Source organism: Rattus norvegicus, chromosome 11, assembly GCF_036323735.1.
Source record: "Rattus norvegicus strain BN/NHsdMcwi chromosome 11, GRCr8, whole genome shotgun sequence".
NCBI lineage: Eukaryota > Metazoa > Chordata > Mammalia > Rodentia > Muridae > Rattus > Rattus norvegicus.
In genome coordinates this window covers 43,731,102-43,756,017 of record NC_086029.1, presented here as the reverse complement: position 1 = coordinate 43,756,017, position 24,916 = coordinate 43,731,102, and the positions used below count along the sequence as shown (strand labels likewise).

At 41.4% G+C, this 24,916-nt stretch overlaps 1 protein-coding gene across 36 annotated transcripts in view; it reads left to right on the top strand.

The window, feature by feature from the left end:
* Positions 1 to 491: 491 nt before the first annotated feature.
* The window catches only part of Synj1 (synaptojanin 1), a 76,818-nt gene continuing 52,393 nt past the window's right edge, over positions 492 to 24,916 (top strand). For 28 of the 36 annotated variants that reach the window (XM_063270813.1, XM_063270805.1, XM_063270811.1 and 25 more), the window contains exons 1-5: positions 659 to 817; positions 1,720 to 1,865; positions 18,079 to 18,165; positions 21,070 to 21,337; positions 24,257 to 24,482. In XM_063270813.1, coding sequence (XP_063126883.1) covers positions 720 to 817; positions 1,720 to 1,865; positions 18,079 to 18,165; positions 21,070 to 21,337; positions 24,257 to 24,482 — 825 coding nt within the window. In that variant the 5' untranslated portion in view covers positions 659 to 719. Of the gene's footprint in view, positions 931 to 1,719; positions 1,866 to 18,078; positions 18,166 to 21,069; positions 21,338 to 24,256; positions 24,483 to 24,916 lie in introns of all 36 variants that reach the window. The other 8 variants (XM_063270817.1, XM_063270814.1, XM_063270815.1 and 5 more) reach the window with 4 other exon arrangements.

Below are 24,916 nucleotides of genomic sequence, written 5' to 3'. Positions count from 1 at the left end.
AGCAGAATAATTCTGTTGGACACAAATTATAGGCATAATGTCTCATTTAAAATTATAGTATGAAGCGGTGTGATACCCTTAGCTATAAAATCGGTATGCAAATTTTGGGTACCAATTGGTATTGGTATCCACCGTTAGCAAATTGGTACAGCAGTAAGTGACAGCCATGTTTTGTTTTACTGCCTTGAGTTTCTGGTTGCTGATTTCCCCCACTTTCCACTACATTTAGTTGAGCACACTTCCACAGCCCCTGGTGCTCTGAGAACGCACCGGAACAGTCTCCTGCTGCCTCCCTGACGACAGACACCATGGACAGCTCTTCGAGCACCACCCAGCCGGCGCGGGGTGCAGACCATCCCCCGCCTTTCACTCGCCCGTCGGGTCCGCGGAGGCGGCAGGGGGTGGTCCTGATGCCCGACTCAAGCACGAATCAACACGGGCTCCCCACAGTTCTTTCCTGCAGTCCCTCCCTGTCGCCCGCGGGGAGGGCTGAGCTAGAGGGCTCCACGCGAGGAGGCCGGACCCTCCCTCTGCCGGCTCCCCTGGCCGTGCCTCCCGTCCACTCCCGGGGTGACCGAGGCTTCACGGACCCTGGTCGCATCGGCCGCAAAAACTAGGTGGCCAGCAAACGCCCGGCTCCGCTGCACGGTCCCGCGTGGGCGGAAACGGCTCCGCCCCTTCACCCCAAGGGGCGGGTTTTCCGCCCCGGCAGCGGCGCAATGCGGAAGAGCTGGACCTGCTGGAGCGGAAGTGACGCTTCGGGCGGCTGTAGCGGCGGCGGCTGCGGGAGAAGGAGAAGGAGGAGCCGGAGGAAGAGGTGAGGCGGCGGGAGGGGGGGCGGGGAGCGGCCCGGGCTAGACCCAGCGGCAGCCGGCCGGGTGGGTGGACGCTTCCTGAGCGGTGGCGGCCGTCGCAGCCGGGTCGCAAGCGGTGAGAGGCAGCAGAGGGCCGAGGGCAGCGGGTTGTGAGGAGACCCCGGGGCGGCGGGCGGCTGCCGTGACAGCGGCTGTCACCCAGCGGGCGGGAAAGAACCCAGTCAGCACCGGCTCCGGGGCATCTCTTGAGGTGCGTAATGGAGGCGCTGGACTGCCCGGTGCCTCCGTTTCCCCGGCCGCCCGGGAACTGCCTGAGTGACGGTGGGATCTATTTGTCACGGTGAGCTTCGTGACTGGACAGGAGGCGGCGGTCACCTGTGTGGCTTTCCCTGCCCTTCGCCGCCGCCCTGGAGAGTCCGCGGTGTGATAATCCTTCCCTCCCCGGCCCCCTCGGGAGCTTTGAACCATCCTGATTAGCCTTCCCTCCCATCCTCTCGCCTTTTCCGCCTAAGGATCGGCTTGAAGTTTCCCCATCAGTTCCCTTCCAGTAGTGACAAATCGTGAAGCAGGAAGCTGATAAACAACCGCAACTGAAAATACGCTCCAGATTTTTCCTTTGGGTAAACATAAATTAAATGGGAAATTCACCTTATCCAAACTAGGACCAACGATGCTAAAACCCTGCCCTGCCTTGCCTTGCTGTATCTGAGAATTGGAAACGTTTTCCTTTTGCCTTCTGGTAAAAATTTGGTGACGCCTTATCTTTTGGAATAAATCGTTCACCCCTGAGCTCTCTTTTTCTCTACCCCTACCCCCATCGAAGTTGTCAGGGAGGGACCTCAGGATGCCTAAGCAGTCCTTGCAGCAGAAGGAAACCTTAGGTCCTCGGGCTTGGTTTTCACAGGGCTGCCTCTGAAGAAAGGAGAATGGCGTTCAGCAAAGGATTTCGAATCTACCACAAATTGGATCCCCCACCGTTCAGCCTCATAGTGGAAACTAGGCATAAGGAAGAATGTCTCATGTTCGAGTCTGGGGCCGTGGCAGTGCTCTGTAAGTCACATGTTTTAACCTGACTGATTATGATCTCTGTTTTGGTTGTAACTTGCAAGTTAAAGTTTAAAACAAAAAACCTTTTTACTGAATTTTATCTTATGGATTTGTGGTTTGACTTAATTTGAATGAAACCTTATTTTCTGTAAACTCAGACTTAGGTTTTTATTGGGGTGACGGTGGTGCAAGGAAGCCCAGATCTGGCGGATAGGAGTTTGTTTTCCTCCTGTTCTGCTTCTAGAAGTTTATCTTTTTGTAAAATGGTGTTGCAGTTTTGTCTTATCACATTAACCCATAAGACAGCTTGCTTTTCCTGTAATGCACAGAATTTTGCAAGTCAGATTTAATATTAATGGTATTATCTGTTAGAGGTTTCTGTCCATCTTACATCAGACCTTTTTTTAAATTTTTTTTATTTTATTTAGGCATTCGGTGTGCTCATGTGTGATATTGGTGGGTCAGAGGAAGGGCTTTAGTCATACTAGGCAAGTGCTATACTGTCTGCTTCTCCAGCCTAAGCTTTTATATCTTTAATAGGAATTGCAAACAGCTCCTAAAATTTTCATGTAACATGTATTATTGATTTCATATTATTGAAAAAATGACCTTTATTTTAAAGAAAAGGACTAGTTATTTGTACCTTAAAAATAATAACATTTGGATAAATTTGTGGCAGATAGATGAAAATAAAAAGATTAACATTGTGCTTCTTTTTTTTAACATTTAGTCATTTATTTGTGGGTGGGTGGGGGACAAGTGGAGGTCAGAGGACAGCTTGTGGAACCTCTTCCTACTATATAGGCACCAGGGATTGAACTCAGGTCTTAAGGCTTGGTGGCAAAAGCTTTCTACCTAATGAGACATCTAAGGTAGTCCATGCTTCATTCTTAATGTAAGACTGGGGCAGATAACCTGTTTGGGATTGTCTCAAGTATTTTTTTAAACAGATTTTTCTAATGATTTCTTCTTCTTCTTCTTCTTCTTCTTCTTCTTCTTCTTCTTCTTCTTCTTCTTCTTCTTCTTCTTCTTCTCCTCCTCCTCCTCCTCCTCCTCCTCCTCCTCCTCCTCCTCCTCCTCCTCTTCTTCCTCTTCCTCCTCCTTCTCCTCCTTCTTCTTCCTTCTTCCTTCTTCCTTCTTCCTTCTTCCTTCTTCTTCCTTCTTCGTCTTTCTTCCTTCTTCTTCCTCCATCATCATCATCATCATCATCATCATCATCATCATCATCATCTTCTTAACAGTCTCTTATGGTTATAGCCAGGGCCGTCATAATATAGCCAGTGCCATTGAATTCCAGATCCCCTGCCTCCATCTCCTGAGTGCTGAGAATACAGATGTGCCCTACTGCACCAAGTATATTCATACTGGGGACTGACCTCAGGGCTTTATGCACGCTATGCCAGCACTCTGCCAACTGAGCTGTATCTCAGCCCTCGGTTATATTTTGCTCAGATTGTTTATTGAGTTTGATCCCCAGCTCCTCCAGAAAAGCCTGGCAGGGCCTTGCATGCTTATAATCCCAGTACTGGGGGGCAGAGACAGGAAGGTCTCTGGGGCTTTCTGCTCAGTTGTTGCAGTCAAGTTTTTAAGCTCCTGATTTGGCATAAGAATCTATCTCAAAAATAATATGGAGAACAGTAAAGGAAGGCGCTTTATCAACCTCTGGCCTACACACACACACACACACACACACTCTCTCTCTCTCTCTCACAGTGATGATTAAGAGACATATTTGCTAATATAAGCCTTAAATATCTTAAATGTTGCTCTTTAGACTCAATAAGAGCACCAGACCCAGACCTATGCATATGTGGTTTTTATGTTGTTCAAGTGTAACGTGACTGAAATGGTAAAATTGTATCCTGGGGGAAGTGGTAGTGACAGAATGAAGGACACCTAAGCAGAGGTTAGTGTGTAACGTAGATCTATATCTTTGGTGTTCCCAGTAATGTGGTATTCAGTGTGAACTTCAGTGTCCCAAATTGTCTTTATGTTGTGTTTATTACAGTGTGTTTATTATGTTCTAATAAAATGGAAAATGCCACGCTCCAGTGTTAATCTCCATAACATGTCTTCATGCGGAGATGTGATTATACTGTGGAACACCGAGGTAAAATCATTAGGTCGGAGGGGCTTGGCCAGTAATGCATTGTTTTTCAGCTGCTGGTGTTTTGGCTGCCGTTACCTGATTATTAATGTTGTCTGGATTCTAGTGTATTTTAAAATTGTGGTTACTCACAGTTACAAGTGGAAAGTCGCTATGGAGTTTACAGACTATGACTTTACCTGTTGTTTTCAGAATTATTGCTGTCTGTTAAGAAAAAAACCTAAAAGTAATCATACTTCTAAACCTCCAGTAGTTTTCATGCCAAATAATGGTTTTTAAAAGGCTCAAAAACATCTAGTTGGTTCATTAATTATGAAGTGGAATAACATTAAAATATTTTCTTAACAATATATATCTATTTTCAGTGCTGGGAATTGAACCTAGGTACTGTATATTAAGCTCTCTACCCTATCCCTATCTTAATCTTTTCTTTTGTCTTCACTGGATTTAAGCTATGTAGGTAATTCTCAGAGAGCACAAGAGTTTGAATACTGCTTCTCTCCAGAAAACTAACATAAATGGATACATATTCTCTTGGATATGTTATCTTTTCTGTAAATGCAGCAACACTTAAATATATTTTGATTTGACTTTTTAATTGACATGTAAAAATTATACATGTAGCTACAATCCATGATGTTTCAGTACATTTATACATTATATAATGTTGAAATGGTGTTAGACATTTGCAATTTATGGTGAAAACATGCAGAACTCTTTTTCTAGTTTTCATAAAATATACAGAACAGTATTAGATACATTGATTTATAAAATTAGTTAGGTGCTAGTAAGATGTTGCATATCTGTAACCCAGCACACTGGAGGCAGAAGCAGAAAGAGCACGTCTTTGAGGCTATCTTGGGCTACATAGCAATATCCTGTCACACACACAAAACAACTAACCTGACCTTTAGTTTGGATGATAGCAAGATAGATGTTGTCCTGCAAAAAAAAAACAACCTGCAGAATTTCCAATGCCTGCTGCACTCAGGGACTGTCTTGGAGATCTGGGTGTGTCCTCCTCACCTTCACCATTCCTGGCCTAGAAGCCTCAGGGCACACTGCCTATCAATCTGCAAGAACCATTCTCTGAGGTCATTTTTATATTACGTCAAAGTGTGTCCCTCTTTTGTGAGGATAGAATTCAAACTCCTCGGCCTGTTTTTCAAGGTCTTCCTCAATCTTACGCCACTCTTCCTGTTCAGCGCTGGTCTCCTTCCAAGAGACTGGTGTTTTCAGTTCTCCCGAAGCACTAGGGACTCACCAGTCTTCACTATGTTCTTATTAGACTTGCAATGACTTAATTAATGTTTGCGGTTGGTTGTTTGTTTTAGGTGTTTTTGTTTTTGTTTCTCACAGTGTTTCTCGTACCTTAGGCTAATCTCAAACTTGCTGTGTAGCTGAAGATGACCTTAACCTCTGGATCCTCCTAAGTGCTCAGCCAGCGTGTCCTAGTCTGAGACAGTAGTTTCTGTGCCCAGGCTGCACAACATAACCATCTAGGAAGACTTTACAAGTACCATGCTTGGGTTCCTATGGTTACATCAGAATGAAAATTTCTGAGCAAACCTTACATGTGTCTTGCTTTTACAGATTACCAGATGAGGTTTTTTTTGTTTTGTTTTGTTTTTACCTATAGATTTTATCTAAAATAACCGTGTTTTCAGAATTTTAATTCAGTGATTGTGTATTACGAGGCTAATCATCTTCTTGAAGCCCTCAGACTGAACCAAATGATAATTCTCCCATGATGTACTGACTTTCAGTACAGTGTTTTCACATCACATGGAACTGTATGCAGGTTTCTATCTCTAATGCTTGGCACAATATTTTACTCGTGACTGAGGGACACAGAGTTATTAAGTGGGAAAGACTAACCTACATTAGAAAGTTGACAGACTCAAAGCTGTTGTCTGTTTCAAAATATGGTATTTTGAGCTAAGGAGATGGCTTAGTGGATAATGTTTGCTGAGCAATCACCCAGACTTAAATGTGAATTTCAGCACCCACCTAAAATTCAGACTGGGTATGAGGTGGAGAGGGGCAGATCCCAGGGTCAGTTGGTCATCTCAAACAGCCAGCTCTGGCCTAACAGATGCTCTCTCAAAAATACTGTGGGGAGTGATAGGAGAATACCCGAGTCACCAACCTCTAACCACATAGTCAGGCATGGGCGAAATCGCGCGCACACACACACACACACACACACACACACACACACACACACACACACACAGAGGCACGCACACACAGAATGCCTGTGGTTATTTTTCTAGGAAATGTATCTTCTGTATTTTAGAGAATTGCACTAGGTATGGTTGCACCAAAACAGACCTTCGTAGGTGATAAGGTCTCACGTGGGCATGCCTTAAATCTGCATCCTTGTGGGCCACAGTCTTCTCATGCTTCAGCAAATAAATAATCCTCTTCAGAACTGAAGCTTAAATAAAATAGGAACGAGAAGGTCACATGTGGGAGTTGGAGAATGACTCTGAAGAGTTGTTAATTTACAAGTATGGTTGAGATATGGGAGTGTTGCTCAGTGGTTAGAATACTTACCTATGTGTGTGAAGTTTTGAATTCAGTTCCCACCATTGTAAAAACACCAAAAATAAAGCTAGCAATGCAAGGTGTTGCTATAAACTCTTATGCTGGCAATGCTAGCTCTTAAAATTGAAGCCTTTGCTCCTTTTGGTATCACGTGCTAGTATAAAGATTAAAATTAATTATTTTCAGCCTTTTAAAATAGCATAATTTGGGTCATTTTCAGGCCCAAGTCATATACTTAAATACATATAAGTAGATTGCAAAACTGTAATACTGAGTTCTGGACCTGGCTTTACCCGTTCTACTTACTCTTCATATTACAGGAATGCGAGTCATAACACTTTAGCAGTACATTCTAGATGTCTTCACAGGATGTTAGCCCTCCTGCTTCTATGAAACTGCACAGTCTGAGAAAAAATTACAGTGTAAAAAAATAATTCATTTGCTAGCTTATTCTGCCATCAAAATACTATGCAAGACATTTATAAACCTGAATTTTCCATGATGCCTCTGGGTCTCACTGTGTTTTAGAAAACCTGTAGGTCATAATAATGTCTGCTAAGTCTTCAGTAGACTCAAGCCGTGTGACTTTGTTTTAGCAAAAGGGTCTCACTCTAGCCCCAGCTAGCTTGGAACTTACTGTATCAAGCTCACAATAGTCCTCCTGCCCCAGCCCTAATTTCCCGAGCTTACAGCTAAACAGCAAAGATTTAAATCCCAATAACTTTAGCTGTTGTTCAAAGTGTTGCAGACAAGTAGAGACTCATTTATCTTCTTCATACGTAGCTACAGTTGTTTACTAATGGTCTGTGCATGCTTGGTGGGCTCCAGACAGCTTTCCCACTGTGGAGGCAGCTGGAGGGCGGCCATCCTCATCTCCTGTTCTCTGTCGATTTCCCTTAGGAGTTGCTATTTACCACAGGGACTGCTGGACACCTAGCTTCACACAGGCAGGGATCATAGAATGGATACATTGTAGTCATGAGCTCTGAACTACCTCAGGCTAATAGTTTACCTGGTATCCAATATATGTTGAAACCCTAGGTGTTCTCTTCAATTTAAATTAGCCTTGCACCTCCCAGTTGAGGATAGTGCCCTGAGGCCCCTCTTCAGGCAATTCAGGAGTTGTAGCAGTCACATGCTGTATTCCTTTCAGTTCTGTTACTTACGTTTTGTACTTATGTTCCAGACGTGGAAAGTGTAACTTTAAAAGATTAAATCTGCAGCAACAGCCCTTCCACCTGATGGTCTTTCACTGTGGTTGTCTCTGCTGTAGAATGCTGATGGCTCTTAGTGTCTGAGTAGGAAATGAGGAGCAAAAAGACAATCAAGGGGCTGGAGGGAAGCAAGGGACTAGAGGGAGGCAAGAGGCTCTGAGGTTAAGAGCACTGGCTGTTCTTCCAAAGGACCTGGCCTCAGTTCCCAGCACCCACACGACAGCTTACAACCATGAGTAACTCCAGTTTCAGGGGATCCGACACCCTCTTCTGTCTTCCACAGGCACCAGGCATGCTTACAGGGCACAGATATGCATTCAGGTACAATACTCAAACACATAAAAATAAACTTAAAAAAATGTAAATGTCCCTTCTCAAAAGAGAAAGGTGAACCCATAGAAGTGTCCTCAGTTAAAATTGAAGTTGGCAGTGTTTTCTAGTGAGGGAATTAATTAATTTGTATTTTTGCCTATAAGCTACTACTGTTAGTATATAGAAGTATGGTTAGATTTTAACTATATCGGGCTGGAGAGATGGCTCAGCTGTTAAAGGCTAGGCTCACAACCAAAAATATAAGATTTTAACTATATCCATTAAGAACATAATTGTTTTTCTGGGCCAAATTATATATAATGTTACCTTGTAGAATTTTGGATGCCAAGTGTAATAAGAAGCAATGACAGGCAGTGTATTTTTTTCAATTGCCAAATGCTGTCAGTCAACATGGTTGCCCTTTAGATAAGTTGCAGAACCCTTTTTTTTTTTTTTGAAAAAACATAAGTGAGTGAAGAAGTGACTTTAGAGTTGACTTTTAAAGCATTAAATGAAATGTAGACTTGTTAACACTGCTTGTGTTAAGATTCTGAAGTTTTTTTTATAAAAATGCAGAATGTGCATATTTAATACAAAATAAACAGTAGCTTTAATACCAACTTAAAATGAAATCAGCACAGGTCCTCAAGTCTGAATGAAGAGTAGCCGGAGTGGGAATAATAGGACCGCATCAGAGCACATCAGCAGTTCCCAAGTACTTTCATTTCCTTCTTTACTTTTCTGTGGGCAAATTAAAGGAGAGCTAGAGCCTCTCACTGAACAGCAGAGTCCCATAGATGACATGTTTATCACACAATCATGGATCTATCAAATACTGTTTCTTGGCCCGAAAGGCAAATAGTCCAGAAATACACCCAGACTTTTGTTTTTTACTGTGGCGGAGTAGTAGGCACTGGGTTTTTCCCTCCTATGTGAAGATGAATAGTGGGACCTGGGTCTCCCCCCACCCCATATGACAATAACAACAGCAAACTAAAAGAAATGCACAAAATGATTTTCAGATATAAAAAAATAAGACAGGTTACATACAAGGATACTACTTCATTAAGGGAGCAAAGTAGCTCTCAACTAAATTCTTCTTTGGTCCTACCTAACAAAGTTTACAACCCCAAAGGATTTGCTTTTGGACCCAAAATTACATTTTCCACTAATTTAAGTTTTGAATAACAGTATCTAAGAAGTTTAAGAAAAGGGGCTGGGGATTTAGCTCAGTGGTAGAGCGCTTACCTAGGAAGCGCAAGGCCCTGGGTTCGGTCCCCAGCTCCGAAAAAAAAAAAAAAAAAGAAAAGAAAAGAAGTTTAAGAAAAACAAGTGTGTGTGTGTGTGTGTGTGTGTGTGTGTGTGTGTGTGTGTGTGTTTATCTGTATGGACACACACACACCAAAGTTAGGTTTCCATGATACATACATATCGTTCAACCCATATTCACACTGAAACTAGTATATATGCAAAGAAGCAGAAAATACACTTCTTAATGAGGAGGAAAGTCAATCTGTAGACTTATAACAGCTTTGATAAAAATATATTCCATATGTTCAAGAAGTTAACAGCATGAAAAGCACGACTCAGATCAGTTATTCAAAGTGACAATAACAATATCTAATGATATTCCACACTGATAGAAACCCTGTATTTAATGCTACAGAATGAGTGGTTGGTAAGCTTATAAAGAACTAGTGATAGAAATTATCCAAAGTGAAATATACAGAAGGCAAAAAGACCAGTATAAATCAGTTGCATGGGTGAGTTATGGAACAGCTGCCTAACATATATGTATATTTGGAAGGAAGAGAGAAGAAAACGTTTGAAGAAATGGCAGTTGACAATTTTCCAAGGTTGGTGGAAACTGTCAGTCTACCCATCCAAGAAGTTAAATGAACTCCAGGTAGAAGAAACATGAAGAAAATTACACTGTGATACAAAATTAAAAGGCTATTAAATCAGATACAGAGGAAAGTCTTTAAAGCAACTCAGAGAAAAGGGAACCTGTATATACAAAAGAGTGATCTTGGGATTTCCCTTAGAAGCACTCCAAGCCAGAGAACAAAGAAACACCAAGTACTGAAAGGGGAAACAGAACCAAATGACCCACTTGGGTGGGGCTCTCTAGAACTACTGAAGAAAAAGAGGCTTTCCCCACGCATTCAGAAGCTAGAAACTCTTAGCTCTGTGGAGGGTAGCAGGGAAATGGAGTTGCTTTTGCTCTCTGATGGTTTGCTGTAGTGAAGGCTGAGGCAGTGCCATTTTGAAAGAACCACAAGGAGAGAAACACTATGGTGTTCAGTAGACAGTCACACTGGGACAGCCATGTAACTGGGGTACCGGAAAGAAGTGTGGCTTGGCAAATGGCACATTATATTTTGATTTGCTCACTTGAATTTATAGTGCTTGTTTGAGATGTGGTGTCTCACATACTGTAGTCCAGGCTGGACTGGGCTATAACTCATTGAGCTAAGTTATGGTAATTCTCCTGCTTCAGCTTCCTGAGTGCTGGAGTTTTAGCACGAGCTCCCACTAACTTGTGTTTTCTTTTTCGCAGGCTAAAATTGAGATAGACAGCTGGAAAGAAAAACAAATATATTTAGTATTGTTATTCTCTGCTAGCATTCCTGTATATTAAATGTTAAACTCTTTAATATAATGTTCCCTAGCCATAGTCTTCCTATATAACTTAATTGATACAATGTGTTCCTTATAGAAACTGGCTCTTAGTGATAAGAGTTTATTATGGTTTGTGTGTTACCATGTTCTCTAGTAGCCGTAGTACTGCTGCTATCTTTTGAATTGCTTTACTGAAGTACAGACTAGCAGTCTTTTGAGGGACCACACGTGAATAGACAGGATGACTCTTATAATTAAGTGGCTTCTGGCTGCTTGTTCACGAGTGCTTGTTAGTTTGTTGGTCTCTGGTCAACACTGAAAATGTGTCTTTGACCTATCTTATTTAATGACTCTCGTGGAAAATGTGATTGAAAGCATGTTAGATTCATAGTTGTTGGGAAGCTGAGTGGGATCGATACAGAGCTGGCTATGCAGGATGACTCCATTGGAATTCAGCATGTTAATTAACATGGCGGTCAGATCTCTATTAGGACTGGTTTGTTGTTTTGTGGACTGAGACCAGAGCCATGTAAATTTACCACTGAGTTGTACCACACTAGGCCTTTTAAATGTTTCTCTTGAAACAGATTCTTACTAAATTGTCCACACCTGCCTTGAACTTTTGATCCTTCTGTGATAGCTCGTTGCTGGGGAAACTGGATTGACAGGCATTGTGACCATGCCTAGCAGTTAGCTAGAATTTGGCATTTGTTTGGTTATATAACACCGGTTTTCTTTCTTTTGTCCTATCAGGAACCTAGAATCTTTGACAGATACTTTGAGTGAGAAAAGTTATTTTTTTGAAAGTGTTTCTAATATTTGGATGTGTAGGTTATATAGAACAGTAATTTGTTTCCTGTCTTTCATGTATATTTTTGATTTTTTTTAATTCTACCAAAAAAAAACTTTACCTTCTAAACCTTTTGTTTTATGTGTGATGAAATGGGAACAGGCTTTACTGCTAGCTAGTCATATGCTCGTGGATGAATCAGATGATTGCCAGTCCTTTTCTTCTGAAAATGAGAAGCTTGCACTCCACGATCTCTAGCACTCTCTGCAGCTTCTGTACCAACATGCTGTTTGCATGCAAATGGGCTGACCACAAATTGCCACCTGTGCAACCACAGGCAAATTGCGATTCTAGGAGCAACCCCGCCCTGCCTTTTTGAGCCGGAGTCTTGATATGTAGCTTAGTGTGGGGTGTGTAGCTGACATGTAGCTTAGTATGTGGCATGTAGCTGACATGTAGCTTAGTATGTGGCGTGTAGTTGACATGTAGCTTAGTGTGGGGTGTGTAGCTGACATGTAGCTTAGTATGTGGCGTGTAGCTGACATGTAGCTTAGTATGTGGCGTGTAGCTGACATGTAGCTTAGTATGTGGCGTGTAGTTGACATGTAGCTTAGTGTGGGGTGTAGCATGGAACTTTGTATTTACCCCTGTTGGCCTCAAGCTCAAAATTCTCCGATCTTAGGCTTCAGAAATACCAGAATTATAGGCATTTTGATTTTGATTTGATCCCAGGTTCTATACTTTATGGGCCCACAGATTTTTGCTTGGTCTTCTGCTTCAATTGGAGAAGTAAAATCTAATACCAGAATGGAAGGTTTGTGCCACAAGAATGTTTTCATTGGATAGCAGGGCCTTCTTGAATAGCTTTATTATCTAGTTTGAATTATCGTAATTCACTGAAAGTTAGAGAAGTTTACATTTAATTTCGTCCTTCAAATACCTTTTAATTTGATACAAGTAACTTAATGTTCTGGTCTAGGATAAGGTGCAGCTTTGTGATTTGCTGTTTAGATGATAGAATTACGATGAAGATGGGAACTGCATCATAAATGTTTCAGCATGTGCTTTTAGTAAGATATGGGCTGAGTGTTCGCTTTTAGCAGCTTTTCTGAAGTCTTGCTTGCCTTGACTCTTAAGGCTGGGGGTGCAGGAGTGCACCATAAGACGTTCTCTGTTCATTTCTTAAACCTAATTATGTCATCATTAAGACATCTGAAAATTTAACAATGGTTCCAAAAATACTGAATATATAATTAGCATTCAGATTGTGTCCTGGTGCCTCAAAGATATTTTCATGAAGATGTTTATTGCACTTATCTTGTTTAAAATTCTGTTCTATGAGCTTATTGATAGGTATGTTGTCTAGCAGTGGGAGTCTGAAAACTTTACGATGTTAATGTTAGTGATGTGGAGATACATTTAAAATGCAGATGTACAAGCCTGAGCACAGGGGAGCTAGATCTTTGCATGAAATGGGTCTGTGTGCTTAGAGACCTCATGCTTGGCATAAGAAAGTATTTACATCCAAATGAGTGACAGGCGAATTGTAGCATGGGGAGAAGAGTTGCTCCCTTTAAATAAACCTTTGTGTAGTTGAGTTACTGCTTATCCCTAGTATATGGTGACAGTCATACCTTAGAAGCCAAAATTTGCTTTTGCTTAAGTGTTTTAAATACATGAACTGCAAGGACACACGCCTGGTTACCTTAGCTGAACTACTGAAGTCTTAATTGGCTCAGAGTCACTCCAAAAACAGTGGGCTTCTTGGAAATCATACCCACTTGTGGTTAGAAATCAGTAACTTGTAAAAAGAGTTTATTTTCTCTAGTGCTTTATTTATTTAATAACTACCATCAAAGAAAAGAAAACAGACAACCTTCTGCACAAAAGACAATTTATCCTCTCAGGAAAGTACAGTGAACGCCGTACTTCCATATCAACCTATCTCCCCAGCCTTGATTTCCACTCAGTCTTTCCCTCTGTTCCCTCTGCTGCTTTATGAACTCGACTGTTTATACCCTGGTTGATAGTTAACAGTCCTGTGTTCCCCACATTTATCTTCCTACACTGCCCTCCTCACACACTTGAGGAGGATTATTGAATAGGATCATCTGCAATGAGGATATCTGTCAGGATTCTATCCTGGGAAGAGAAAGGTCTCTGTAAAATGTTCTTTAAAGTCAGCAAAACATGGGGTTGGGGATTTAGCTCAGTGGTAGAGCGCTTGCCTAGCAAGCACAAGGCCCTGGGTTCAGTCCCCAGCTCTGAAAAAAAAAAAGAAAAGAAAAAAAAAGTCAGCAAAGCATGTCCTTCTGTGCCGTGAGCACTCAGTGTGTTTTGCCTGAGACATGAGTATTGCAGCTGGGATGTTCAGTGTCTGCTAAGTTAAGTGTCACACTGAGGTGTGAAAAAGTGAAGCCTGACTACAGGTGCTATTAATATACAAGCGACTGAAATACAGAATAAAAAGAAAGATTTACTTCTACTTGAGTGATAAGGGCAAAACTCCAGGAAGTGGCATTTTGCTTAGAGATTGAAGGATGGGTAATATTTGAAAATAGGAGGGTGACTAGTGGCTATTCCAGATGGAGGACACTGTGACAGAGGAAGAGAAGAGAGTGCAGGCCAGGTGGACAGAGGATGACTAATTTTGGCTGAAGCCTGGTGTGCCAAGAGGTAGTGAGAAGGAAAGGAAGACAGGAAGGATTGCTTGGTATTGTCAAGGGGTTTTCCTTTTTAACCTAAAGGTCATGCACATAATCTTGATTATGGTATAAGTGGTTTTATTTCAGATAATCTCCATAGTCGAAGATTCTTACATTATTTCTAAAGTGAGATTGTCAGGAAAGCGGAACAGTGATCATAATTAACCCTCATATAATCTCTTTTGGTATATTTTACAAGGTCTGATAAAATAAGAAGCTCTTTTCCCACACTTAAAAGCAATGTTTGAGCTGGATTACCTCACCTCTCAGTAGGCTGAGGCATGAAGAGGGTGAACTCAAGACTAATCTGGGCCCACACAATGAGGCTCTTTCTCTGACAAAATAAGTTATAAATGGTTAATAGGGTATTGTAAGAATTTATTCTATTAATGCTATTTAGACATATTTATCTAAATTTAGGAAGATGAAACAATTTTAAATGTACAGAAAAGTTGAAGCTCAGTAAAATAATAAAAACAAGGTATTTTCTTACTTCCTTGAGAGCAGATTGCTGACATGATACCTTACTGTCCCCAGATTCTGTACTGTGTGTTTCCTAGATAGTCTCCGGCATAAAGGCGTACAGCGGCTCTGCCACTGCTAATGCTCAGACCCTCTCCAGCTCCTACCAGTAGTTCCAGCCATGCTTTTTCTGACGAAAAGATCCATTCAGATTTGTGCAGTTTATTTAAAAGTCGGGTCTTAATCTCCTCAACTCTAGAGCTCCAGTCTCTGACACGCAGGACCTAGGAGTACAGTTGCTTTATAGGATACCCCTCCTTGCTGTGTGGTGCTTCTGCTGCTGTTCACCTATGGCAGAGCTATTACAGAAGCTGGCTGTTTTCTTCCCAGTGACAGCTTTAACTGTCTCGTTAATCTCCGTATTCACTTTGATAACTGGTAAAGGTAACTGTCTACCAGGCGTGTCTGACAGGCTTTTGTCCTCCTTCATGATTATTTTAAGGACTTTGAGACCATATAAATATCCCTTTCCTTGTGGAACTTCTAGTCTATAAGTGTATTGGGGGACTGATAGCATATTATTGTTTACTTTGTTGCTTGTACTTAGTACCATTGAACACGTAACAATGAACCTATTCTAATTACAAGAGCAGGAGGTAGGTAGTTCTTTCAGGGTCTTACATTGTACCCCTGGGACTAGCCTGGGACTCTGTGGAAACCAGGTTGACCTGCCTCTGCCTCCCCAGTGCTAGGATTAAAGTCTGAGTCACCCTGCCCAGAAAAGCTCTCTTCTCTCTAATGCTGGCTCCTTAGACTTAGATAATTAGTAACTGATTTAAGTCAATTTCCTCATGTCAAATGGAAATTGTAGCTTTGTCCTTGGAGCGCTATAAAAATTGAATAATGCTCATAAACACCTGGCCTAGTGTTAGTGCCATGATACTTGCAGAGATAATAAACAAGTACTTTAGCTGCAATACCACTCTTAAGTTGCTGGCAATACTTTAAGAGGAAAACAAAAACTCATGGTAGGAAAAATGTAATCTCATCTACTTTTCTCTAGTCAGAGAGGGAGAGAACAGAGATAAAGACAGAGACAGGGACGGAGGGAGGGAAGGGGGAGAGGAGGAGAGAGGAGGGGAAGGGAAGGGAAGGGAAAGAGAAGAGAAGAGAAGAGAAGAGAAGAGAAGAGAAGAGAAGAGAAGAGAAGAGAAGAGAAGAGAAGAGAAGAAGCTCCCAGAAGATAATTCTGAAATAAAACTAATTAAGCAGCTTGGCATGTGTTTACATGTTTAAGCTAGATGACAGCAATAGAAGGATGGTCACTGGGCCTGAGAGACAGTATTTATCTGTAGTGCAATTGAGAAGAAAATAGTTATTAAGAGAGAATTTTTTATTATGAAAATTAGGTTACAGAGACTATTCATACAGGAAGAGAATGACTTAATATTAAATTACATTTTCTTTTTAACTCAGCTGGCTGTGGTCATTGAACCTAATGATGATTGCTGCTGACACTAATACATCAGTAATTCCTGCATTCCTATGTCAGCAATAGTATTTTAAATTCATACAGCATGTAGCCTATGGGACTCTGTAGAGCAATCTGACCTGGAAACCATATTTTCTGCCATGAGAAACTAAACAGTTGTTTTGGCTATCTGCTTTTGTGTATATAGTATAAAAACTTAAAAAAAAAAATCCTCTCCTTGCAAGGGTTAGGTAAGTGCTCTGCTGTTGAGATCAACTCCCAGCCCCACCCTTGGTACTCTGAATGAGGAAGTGTAGTGTTTAAGGAAGGCAGCTCTGGTTTCCTCTAGAAAGCAGAATTCAGTTTTTGTTGTAAAGTTTTATAATTGCCCATTAGATGTAAGTTCTGTAAACACGTGGAATAATACAATGCCAGGACAGCTAGGAATGTGGAGTAAGACACGATTCCCCTATCATGCTAAAATTCTTCCCCACTCCTGGTTCATGCTGGTTAGAGAAAGGCCCACACTTAATGAACATATTAGGAATGTGATGGTGTTAGTTGAGTCATTTAGCCTTCATGCTGCCAGCTAGCTGAACACAAATCACCGGCTGGCCAATGTGAGATTCCAGGGAAGAAGCTTGAGTAGCTAGCATGAGGAGAGGCAGATGGGAAGTGCAACTTTGTGGAACTCTGGGCAAGCGCTTTAAAAGTCTGGAATCCAAGGAATTGGCAAGGAATCTTAGGCAAGATGTAGGTTGAGAAGAGCCTGTGTCAGCAGAGAAGATAGACAGGAAGTGAGAGGTCGAGCAATCTGCTGACTTGCTTTCCTGGAGCAGTGAACAGGAGCCCTGCCAAGGCTTCTGTGGTTCTGTGGTGTGGACAGAGGAGAGGGAGAAGGCTAAGTGTGATGAGTACAGGGAAACCTGTGACCTAGCCAGCCGCAGTGAGCTGGGAAGAGGTGGGACAGGGAAAGAAGGGCAGTGGGTAAGTTTGAATTTCACACTTCAGAATGTGTTATTTGAATTTCTTTGGAATACTACATGTGGCTTCTTTTTCTTTGATTTTTTTGTTATATCTTAAATGTATATCTGCTAAGTGCTAGGAAGGTTTTTCCTTTAAACCTCCAGGATATTTTTGTTGTCTTTTATTTATTTATTTTTTATCAGTAGACTAATCATAGTAGCCTGCTCTAGGGAATTTATTGTCTGACTTGAGCTTATTACCAAGTTTGCATCAGCTTAAAGCGAAGGAAGTGAGATGCATTAAAGACTGCCCACTGCCATGCTAAACTGTGTGGTCAAGCAGTGGTGAGCAGTATTTACAAATGTATTCAGCTTCTGTGTTCAGGCACTATTCCAGTATCAAGAATAAAAGGGTGAGTAAAGCAGGCTATGGACAAGAAAACGGACTCACTAGACACTTGAAATTATGTAAGTCCAGCAAGAAAGCTCTACTACTATTTGGACAGAATACCTAATGCAGTGTTAGGACCCCGACACCTATATCAAACATGGAGATACTGAGCCAGTGCCCACAGACACCTTTATCCCTATGTTCCCGCGTCCTTGATACAGAAAGGGGTTCTGCACGTTATCAAGAGTGACGTAAGCAGCAAGCCAGCCGCAACCCTTTATCCCCAGTGGTGTCCTGCCTGTAAGATCTGCTAGGGTAATGGTGGCACAAAGCTTGCGGGAGTAACTGACCAACAACTGATTTGGCTCGAGGCTCACTTCAGGAGGTGAACCCAGACCTGACACAGCTTGAGTGGTCAATAACAGACTAGATAGCCCTGGGACATAGGGGAAAACCAAGTAATGCGGGTCTAAAATCAGAGAGGGAAAAGAGAAAACAGATAAATAAATAGGAAAATAGATCAACAAATAAATAAATGGGGAAACGTATCACATTTTTGAAATTTTGTTTCAAATCTGGCTTTGTAACTAAATAGATTCTAATGTTTTCAATTATTATTTTTAACAGCATCTGCAGAAAAGGAGGCCATTAAAGGCACATATGCCAAAGTGCTGGATGCATATGGACTTTTGGGAGTTTTACGATTAAATCTTGGTAAGTTTGTTGTTCAGTGTGGTTCATCTACTTTTTCATTTCTGTTTTTATAGTTCTAAAGATGGCAGAGACTTCCTGTATATCATTTCAGACCCAGTATTTGAGCTTTAAGTATTATATACCTTTTAAATATTCATCAGGATAATCTTTTAAAATATTTTTATTAACTGAGAACTTCATGTAATGTATTTTGATCATATTTAACCACCCAGCTCCTTCCAGATCTACTGCCAATCCTCACCCAACAAACTCTCCCTCTCCTTCTCCCCGCTCCCTCCCTCCCCCCCTCTCTATCTCAATCTCTCACCATCCCTCCCTCCCCCATCCCTCTCTCAAACCTATACATTGGTTAACCAGCACTCGTGGTTGTGGGGTCTATTCCTGGTGTGTGATCAGTGTATCAGAGGTCATACCCCTAAAGCAAACAGACCGTGCCTTTCCTGCAGCTGCCTGCCTCAGTGGTTAAAAGTACGAGGTCTTTTTACAGAGGACCCAGGTTTGCTTTCCAGTACTCACATAGTAGCTCATAACTCCAGGGTTACATGTGGTGCACATAGATACATACAGAGAAAACACTCCTACACATACCATAAAAATAATTAGGCTAATCTTATATGTTTCTTTCGTTTTAGGATCCAAGGACAGTGTTCTGTTGAAATACATCAGCAGAAAATGAAAGTATTATCTTTCTTCTTCTCAGTATATTAAGGAATAGGAGTCCGTATGAGAAACACGCTGATTCCCTAGTATATTGTGGGAAAAGCATCTATTCTAGAGTCAGAAATGTCTGCTATTTAATGTTCTTTTTTAACTTAAAATTGTTTATTTTTATGTGTAAGAGTTTTTGATGTATATCATGTATGTCTGTAAAAGATGCGCACATAGCCCACTGAATTAAGAATAGGGTTTCAGGGGGCTGGGGATTTAGCTCAGTGGTAGAGCGCTTACCTAGGAAGCGCAAGGGCCTGGGTTCGGTCCCCAGCTCCGAAAAAAAGAACCAAAAAAAAAAAAAAAAAAAAAAAAAAAGAATAGGGTTTCAGATCCCCTAGGACTAGAGCTCAAACAGTTAGTTGAAAGCCACCATGTGGGTGCTGGGAATTGAACTTGGGTCCTCTGGAAGAGCAGGACTCTTAACCACTGCGCAATCTCTCCAGTCCTGACTTAATGTTACCATGGTCTTCTGGGTAACTTTTATGATTAGCAATTTGTGTATACAAAGTATGACTTGAAGTGTGGTTCAGAGACTAGACCTCGTCCATGTTTTTAAGGGTCTATGTAAGAAAGTATGCTTGCCCCAGCCCATATATATACAGCCACCAAAACTAGACAATATTGATGAAGCCAAGAAGTGCATGCTGACAGGAGCCTGATATGGCTGTCTCCTGAGAGGCACAGCTAGAGCATGACAAATACAGAGGCGAATGCTAGCAGCAAACCACTGAACTGAGAACAGGGTCCCCATTGGAGGAGTTAGAGAAAGGATTGAAGGAGCTGAAGGGGCTTGCAATCCCACAAGAACAACAATACCAACCAACCAGAGCTCCCAGAGACTAAACCACCACCCAAAGACTACACATGAACAGACCATGCTTATGTAGCAGAGGATGCCCTAGTTGGGCACCAATGGGAGGAGAAGCCCTTAGTCCCACCAAGGCTGGACACCCCCAGTGTAGGGGAATGTCAAGGTGGGGAGGTGGGGTGGTTGGGGAGGGGGAACACCCTTATAGAAGAAGAAAGGGAAGGGGGATGGGATAGGGGGCTTATGTCCAGGAAACCCAGAAACGGAATAACATTTGAAATGTTTATTGAAAATATCCAATAAAAAAAGGAAGCTTACATTATCATGCATATATAACATGTGGTTTTCTTCCTTGATGAAGTCTAACTATGACATTTTTTTAAAAAGTAAGTAAACTAAAGTGTGGATTTAGCTATATAGGTTTTCATTATGATTCAGGTACTTTTCTTATTGTGTGTTTATTGTGTCCAAGAGTTGATGGACTGCTTTGAGCAGCGCTAGCCTGCCAAGAGGGGATTACCCTTGTTATTAATCTGTCATATGCAAAAGACTGTGCTGGATTGTTTACTGTCTTATCTTAAGGAATCATGACATAAATGTTTTCCTCCCTTTCATAGGGAATCATATTACAGGATGGTCATGCTGATTCACTCAATTTAGTCTGGGTAATATGTAAAGAACCATGCAATGCCTGTGATGCTAACTCATAATTTCATAAGATTTTTGTTGTCATTACATGAAAAATTTAAAACTCCTGGTATTCAGGAGTTAGGGCCACAGAATGGATCCCAATATCACCCCTTTGCCACAAAAAAGAAAGAGAACAAAACCACACGAAGTCTGTGAAAGTTTTCATGAACCAGATTGCTTATTGAATTGTTACAAGGCCTTGTTTCCATCATTCCCTGATCTACATTTTAAATTTAACCATTATAAGACACTTGGACATTCACTATCTCATCTGAACTTTCTGTCCATCTATCTCAGATTAGGTATAGAAATAATTTTGTGAATGTGACATTGTCTCTTTAATGTTTTGGTGTTTCACATACTGAATGTATTTAAACAAGAATTTTTCCCCTGGAAAAAAAATACCTATAGTTGTAAATTTAAACATATTGATGAAGAGTTTAGAATAATCAGAATGGCCAGGCATGGTGGTACTCACTCTAATCCCTGCATTTGCTAGACTGAGGCCAGAGAATTAGGAGTTCTAAGTCAGTTTATGAAGCATAGAAAGACTGTCTTGAAAAAAGAAACAAAAAAATTACAACATCAGATTTTAAAGATGGAAACGCAGGAAGTCGTCAGGAGAAACTATGTGAGTTGAAGCTATAAGCTTGAAAAGTTGGTGTTCTGTCCAGTAAAATCTTTGGTTTTCGCAGGTGATACCATGTTGCATTATCTGGTCCTAGTCACTGGATGCATGTCTGTTGGGAAAATTCAAGAATCTGAAGTCTTCCGAGTTACTTCCACTGAGTTTATATCACTTCGAGTTGATGCTTCAGATGAGGACCGCATTTCAGAAGTACGAAAGGTTTTGAACTCAGGAAACTTTTATTTTGCATGGTCTGCATCTGGAGTCAGCTTAGATCTGAGTCTGAACGCACATCGAAGCATGCAGGAGCACACAACTGACAATAGGTTTTTCTGGTGAGTCTCTGTTATCTTTCTTCCTTTGTAATTATTTACTCTGTGATAGCTCAGAGATGTGGGGCCTAGTGTGCTCCATGGAGAGAGCAAAGGGTGGAAATGGTTGATGAGCGTACTCTTCCCTGCCCTGTGCGTGCAGCAGAGCGTGGCAGCCTTGGTGGAGCTGCCATATGGGATGAAGCAATTAGGCTCTTCCTGAGCTGGACTCAACCGTGCTCTCATCTGAGAACTACCCATCTGTGGCATTTGTCTGTAGGTGTCACTCATTCTTAGCTTAGTTCATCATCTCTGACACGATCGACCTTCTAAGCAGCATTTCCTTATTTTCAGTGTTAAGATAGTAAGTAGCTGAGCCTCTTTTTTGTGCTGGAAATCGAATGTGCTTTGTGCACGTCAGGCAGCTGAGCAGTCCTGTAGCCTGAGCAGATGTCTGGTGTGAGAGCAGCAGGCTCTGAAGAAGCCCTGCACTAGACACAGTCTGCACTGCAGTCACTAAAACTTGGGTGGGTATCCAGGGTGTTACCTGAGGTACCAATGTGCTGTGCTACAGGCAAGCACAAATGGGGATCAGAACACATCAGACTGAAAGTTGTGTAGCAGACTGGATTTCAGTGCTTCTAGTTATGGTGTTTCTGTTGTCTGTGGCCGCATCAGTGATGACTTCTCTTTACTGCATATAGAAATTATATTTCACCATATTAACACACATTGTAAAGCTAAAGCCCCATCTTGGTCTTCAGATTCGAAGCATTTGCTCTGAGGCCATCCTCCCTCTCCCTCTCAGCATACTGTGTGGTTCTTAGTTGTACATTCAGCTCTGACACATTTGCTCCGGCTGTCAGAGGGCTCCGTGTTAAGGACAGCTTGAGGAGAGAAGACAAACTTGTCTCATAGTTTATGTGCAAGAGTCTTGACTCACAGAAGAGAGAGAATGGAGCACAAGGGCAGATAAACAGTCTGTAGAGCATTGCCTGTCAGGGTCTTGGGCTTGGCAAAGGAGAGGAAGAAGATGGAACGTACTTTGTCAGACACACACAGAGGCTTTCCAAAGTGAAGCCTGTCGATCCTATGGGTTTCTCTAGTAGGACCTTAAAGCCCTTGAAGTAAATAGTGGTAGTCCCGCTGTGCTGGGGCAGCTGCCACGCCTCTCTGTCCTCACTCACTCACTCCTATCTCCATCCCAGATGGACAGAGAGAAACTCCCACCGCAGTAGGAAGTCCAGACAGGTGCAATTGTGTTGGCAATGTTTCAGTAGTAGAAATAATTCTTTTTCTTTTCGTTAATTAAAGGTGGGGATCAGGACAAGTTTAGATCTTAGCCTGAGGGATCTTAGTCTTAGATCTTAGTCCAGGGATCAATAGATTGAACTTGTGTTTTGCTAAAGATTGAAATATTTGAGTTTAATTTTGCGTAGGAAAAAAAATGGAAGTTTTAGAATTCATATCATTGTAGCTTTGTCTCTTTTTTTCTTTGAAAGATATAGAGTAAGCTTTGTAGCTAGACTGCCAAATACCTCTTTCAAAAACTGTAGTTGTGTTCCATTAGAGAGCTTAAGCTGCTATTGTTCAAGACTTGCATAGATGTAAATAGAATAAATAACACGGCCATGCATTGGCAGTGATGGAGGGAGAATGTAAGTTACAGCAGAGCCAAGAGAAGCTACCTGCTTGCAGTGCCTCAGGTCCACGCTCCATTCAAATGAGAGCAACTACATCACGTGTCTACACCGTGACATAGCCCTTCCGACATGTTGGGTCAGAATTGGTGAGGTTTTCCTCAGGTCGGTGTGAATAAGAGTAAAGTATGAGAGCATGGGTCATGGTATCAGCCAAATAAGTAATGGCTGCTGGACTTCACATTGTATCCCAGTCTGCTTTGTAAATAGCAGGAAGGCTTAGGATGGTAGCTGGTCTACAAATGTGCACATGGCCTCTACCTAGTATTAACTGAAAGCAGCTTTGTTCCTTTTTACTGTGTTTAGGAAGGTACTGTTATATTCCTGTTCTCTTTTTGTAAGATACCAGGGTATCGTAAAACATTTAAAGTCCATTTAAAATGGGTCAACATCTTAAAACTTGAGCTTACAGTAATATAGAGAAAAGTAACTTTTGAACTGATGGAATCGTTTGCTGAAAGGCGTCTTTTTTAGTGGGTTCCCTAGAATATTCCAGAGTCTTCCATATGTGTTCTGTGGAAGACTAAGGTTCCAATAGAAGACAGACTTCTAAAGAGTATTACACGGGGAGGGGGGGGACTGACTTGGTAGGGCTCACTCCCCCATTCACAGTTTAGTCATTGTGACACTAAATATTTTTTATCTTTTTTGACCATTGGGCTGTGTCTTTGCTTGAATAAAAAAATTTTCCCTTCAAGTTTGTAAACTAGGCCTTGTCTGATACCTAAGGTACTACCGTGTTTGTATGGGTCTGTGGGTGTGCTCAGATAAAGCACTTGTTAGTATGAGTGGTGTCCTGGATTTCATGACCAAAACTGAAACAAAAATTTTTTTGGAGATATAGAAAACACTGCCTTAAGTTGTGTGATATGACAGCTACTAACTATGCTGGCTATTTAAACTTAATTAAAATATAGCCTTTTAGATAAGTCTCTTTATATATAAGTCTTATATATATGTCTCTTTAAAGTAGACTGTGTTTGCAAAACCCCTTTCGGAACAAGTTAAGTTCTGTGTATGCTATAGTCTATACCCTAGAAATGTTTTACCAATACCACAGGCAAGTTCACTGGCTCACCTGATGAGGCATCTGCATCTCATTCTATAACCTTGTTTTTAGCATAGCAAATGTAAATGTATTCTTTATTTGGGGAGCCTTTTAATAATAATACTGATGTTATAAAATGTCCTCTGTGTATCTTTTGTACTTAGTAACCTAATCCATCACTTCTTCCTCCTTTAGGAATCAGTCTTTGCATCTGCATCTCAAGCACTATGGTGTGAATTGTGATGACTGGTTGTTACGGCTCATGTGTGGAGGAGTAGAGATTAGAACAATTTATGCTGCCCATAAACAGGCAAAAGCTTGCCTCATTTCAAGACTAAGCTGTGAGCGAGCTGGGACAAGGTTCAACGTCCGGGGAACAAATGATGACGGTCATGTTGCCAACTTTGTAGAGACAGAGCAGGTAACACAGTGCTTTGTGTGTCTTACAATGTTGTAAGACAGACTCAGGAAGTACTAGGTAATGCTCTTGTGAGGGACACGGGAGATGCTAGGTGACAGTTACCTGTCCTTTGCAAATGCATTTTGTCATGTTTAGTGTTGGTGTTCTTGACTACTTATTGGCCTTAAGAAAGGCTTTCCTAGAGCAAACTCACACAGGTATATAATACTAATTAAGTATTGTTACATAGTCAGGGCTCCACGTTTGACAGTAAATTTTAAAATCTTCAATCATAGAGCAAGTTGCTTAATAAAAATATTTTATGTGTACATATTTATCTTTAAGAGTCCTAAAATTTTAAAGTTATGGCTTAGCTGTGGCTAAAGTTTCAGGCTGTAAATTAGCCCCACTCAGATCTTTAAATTAGGTTTGGAAAAATATAAAAAGGCTAAGGA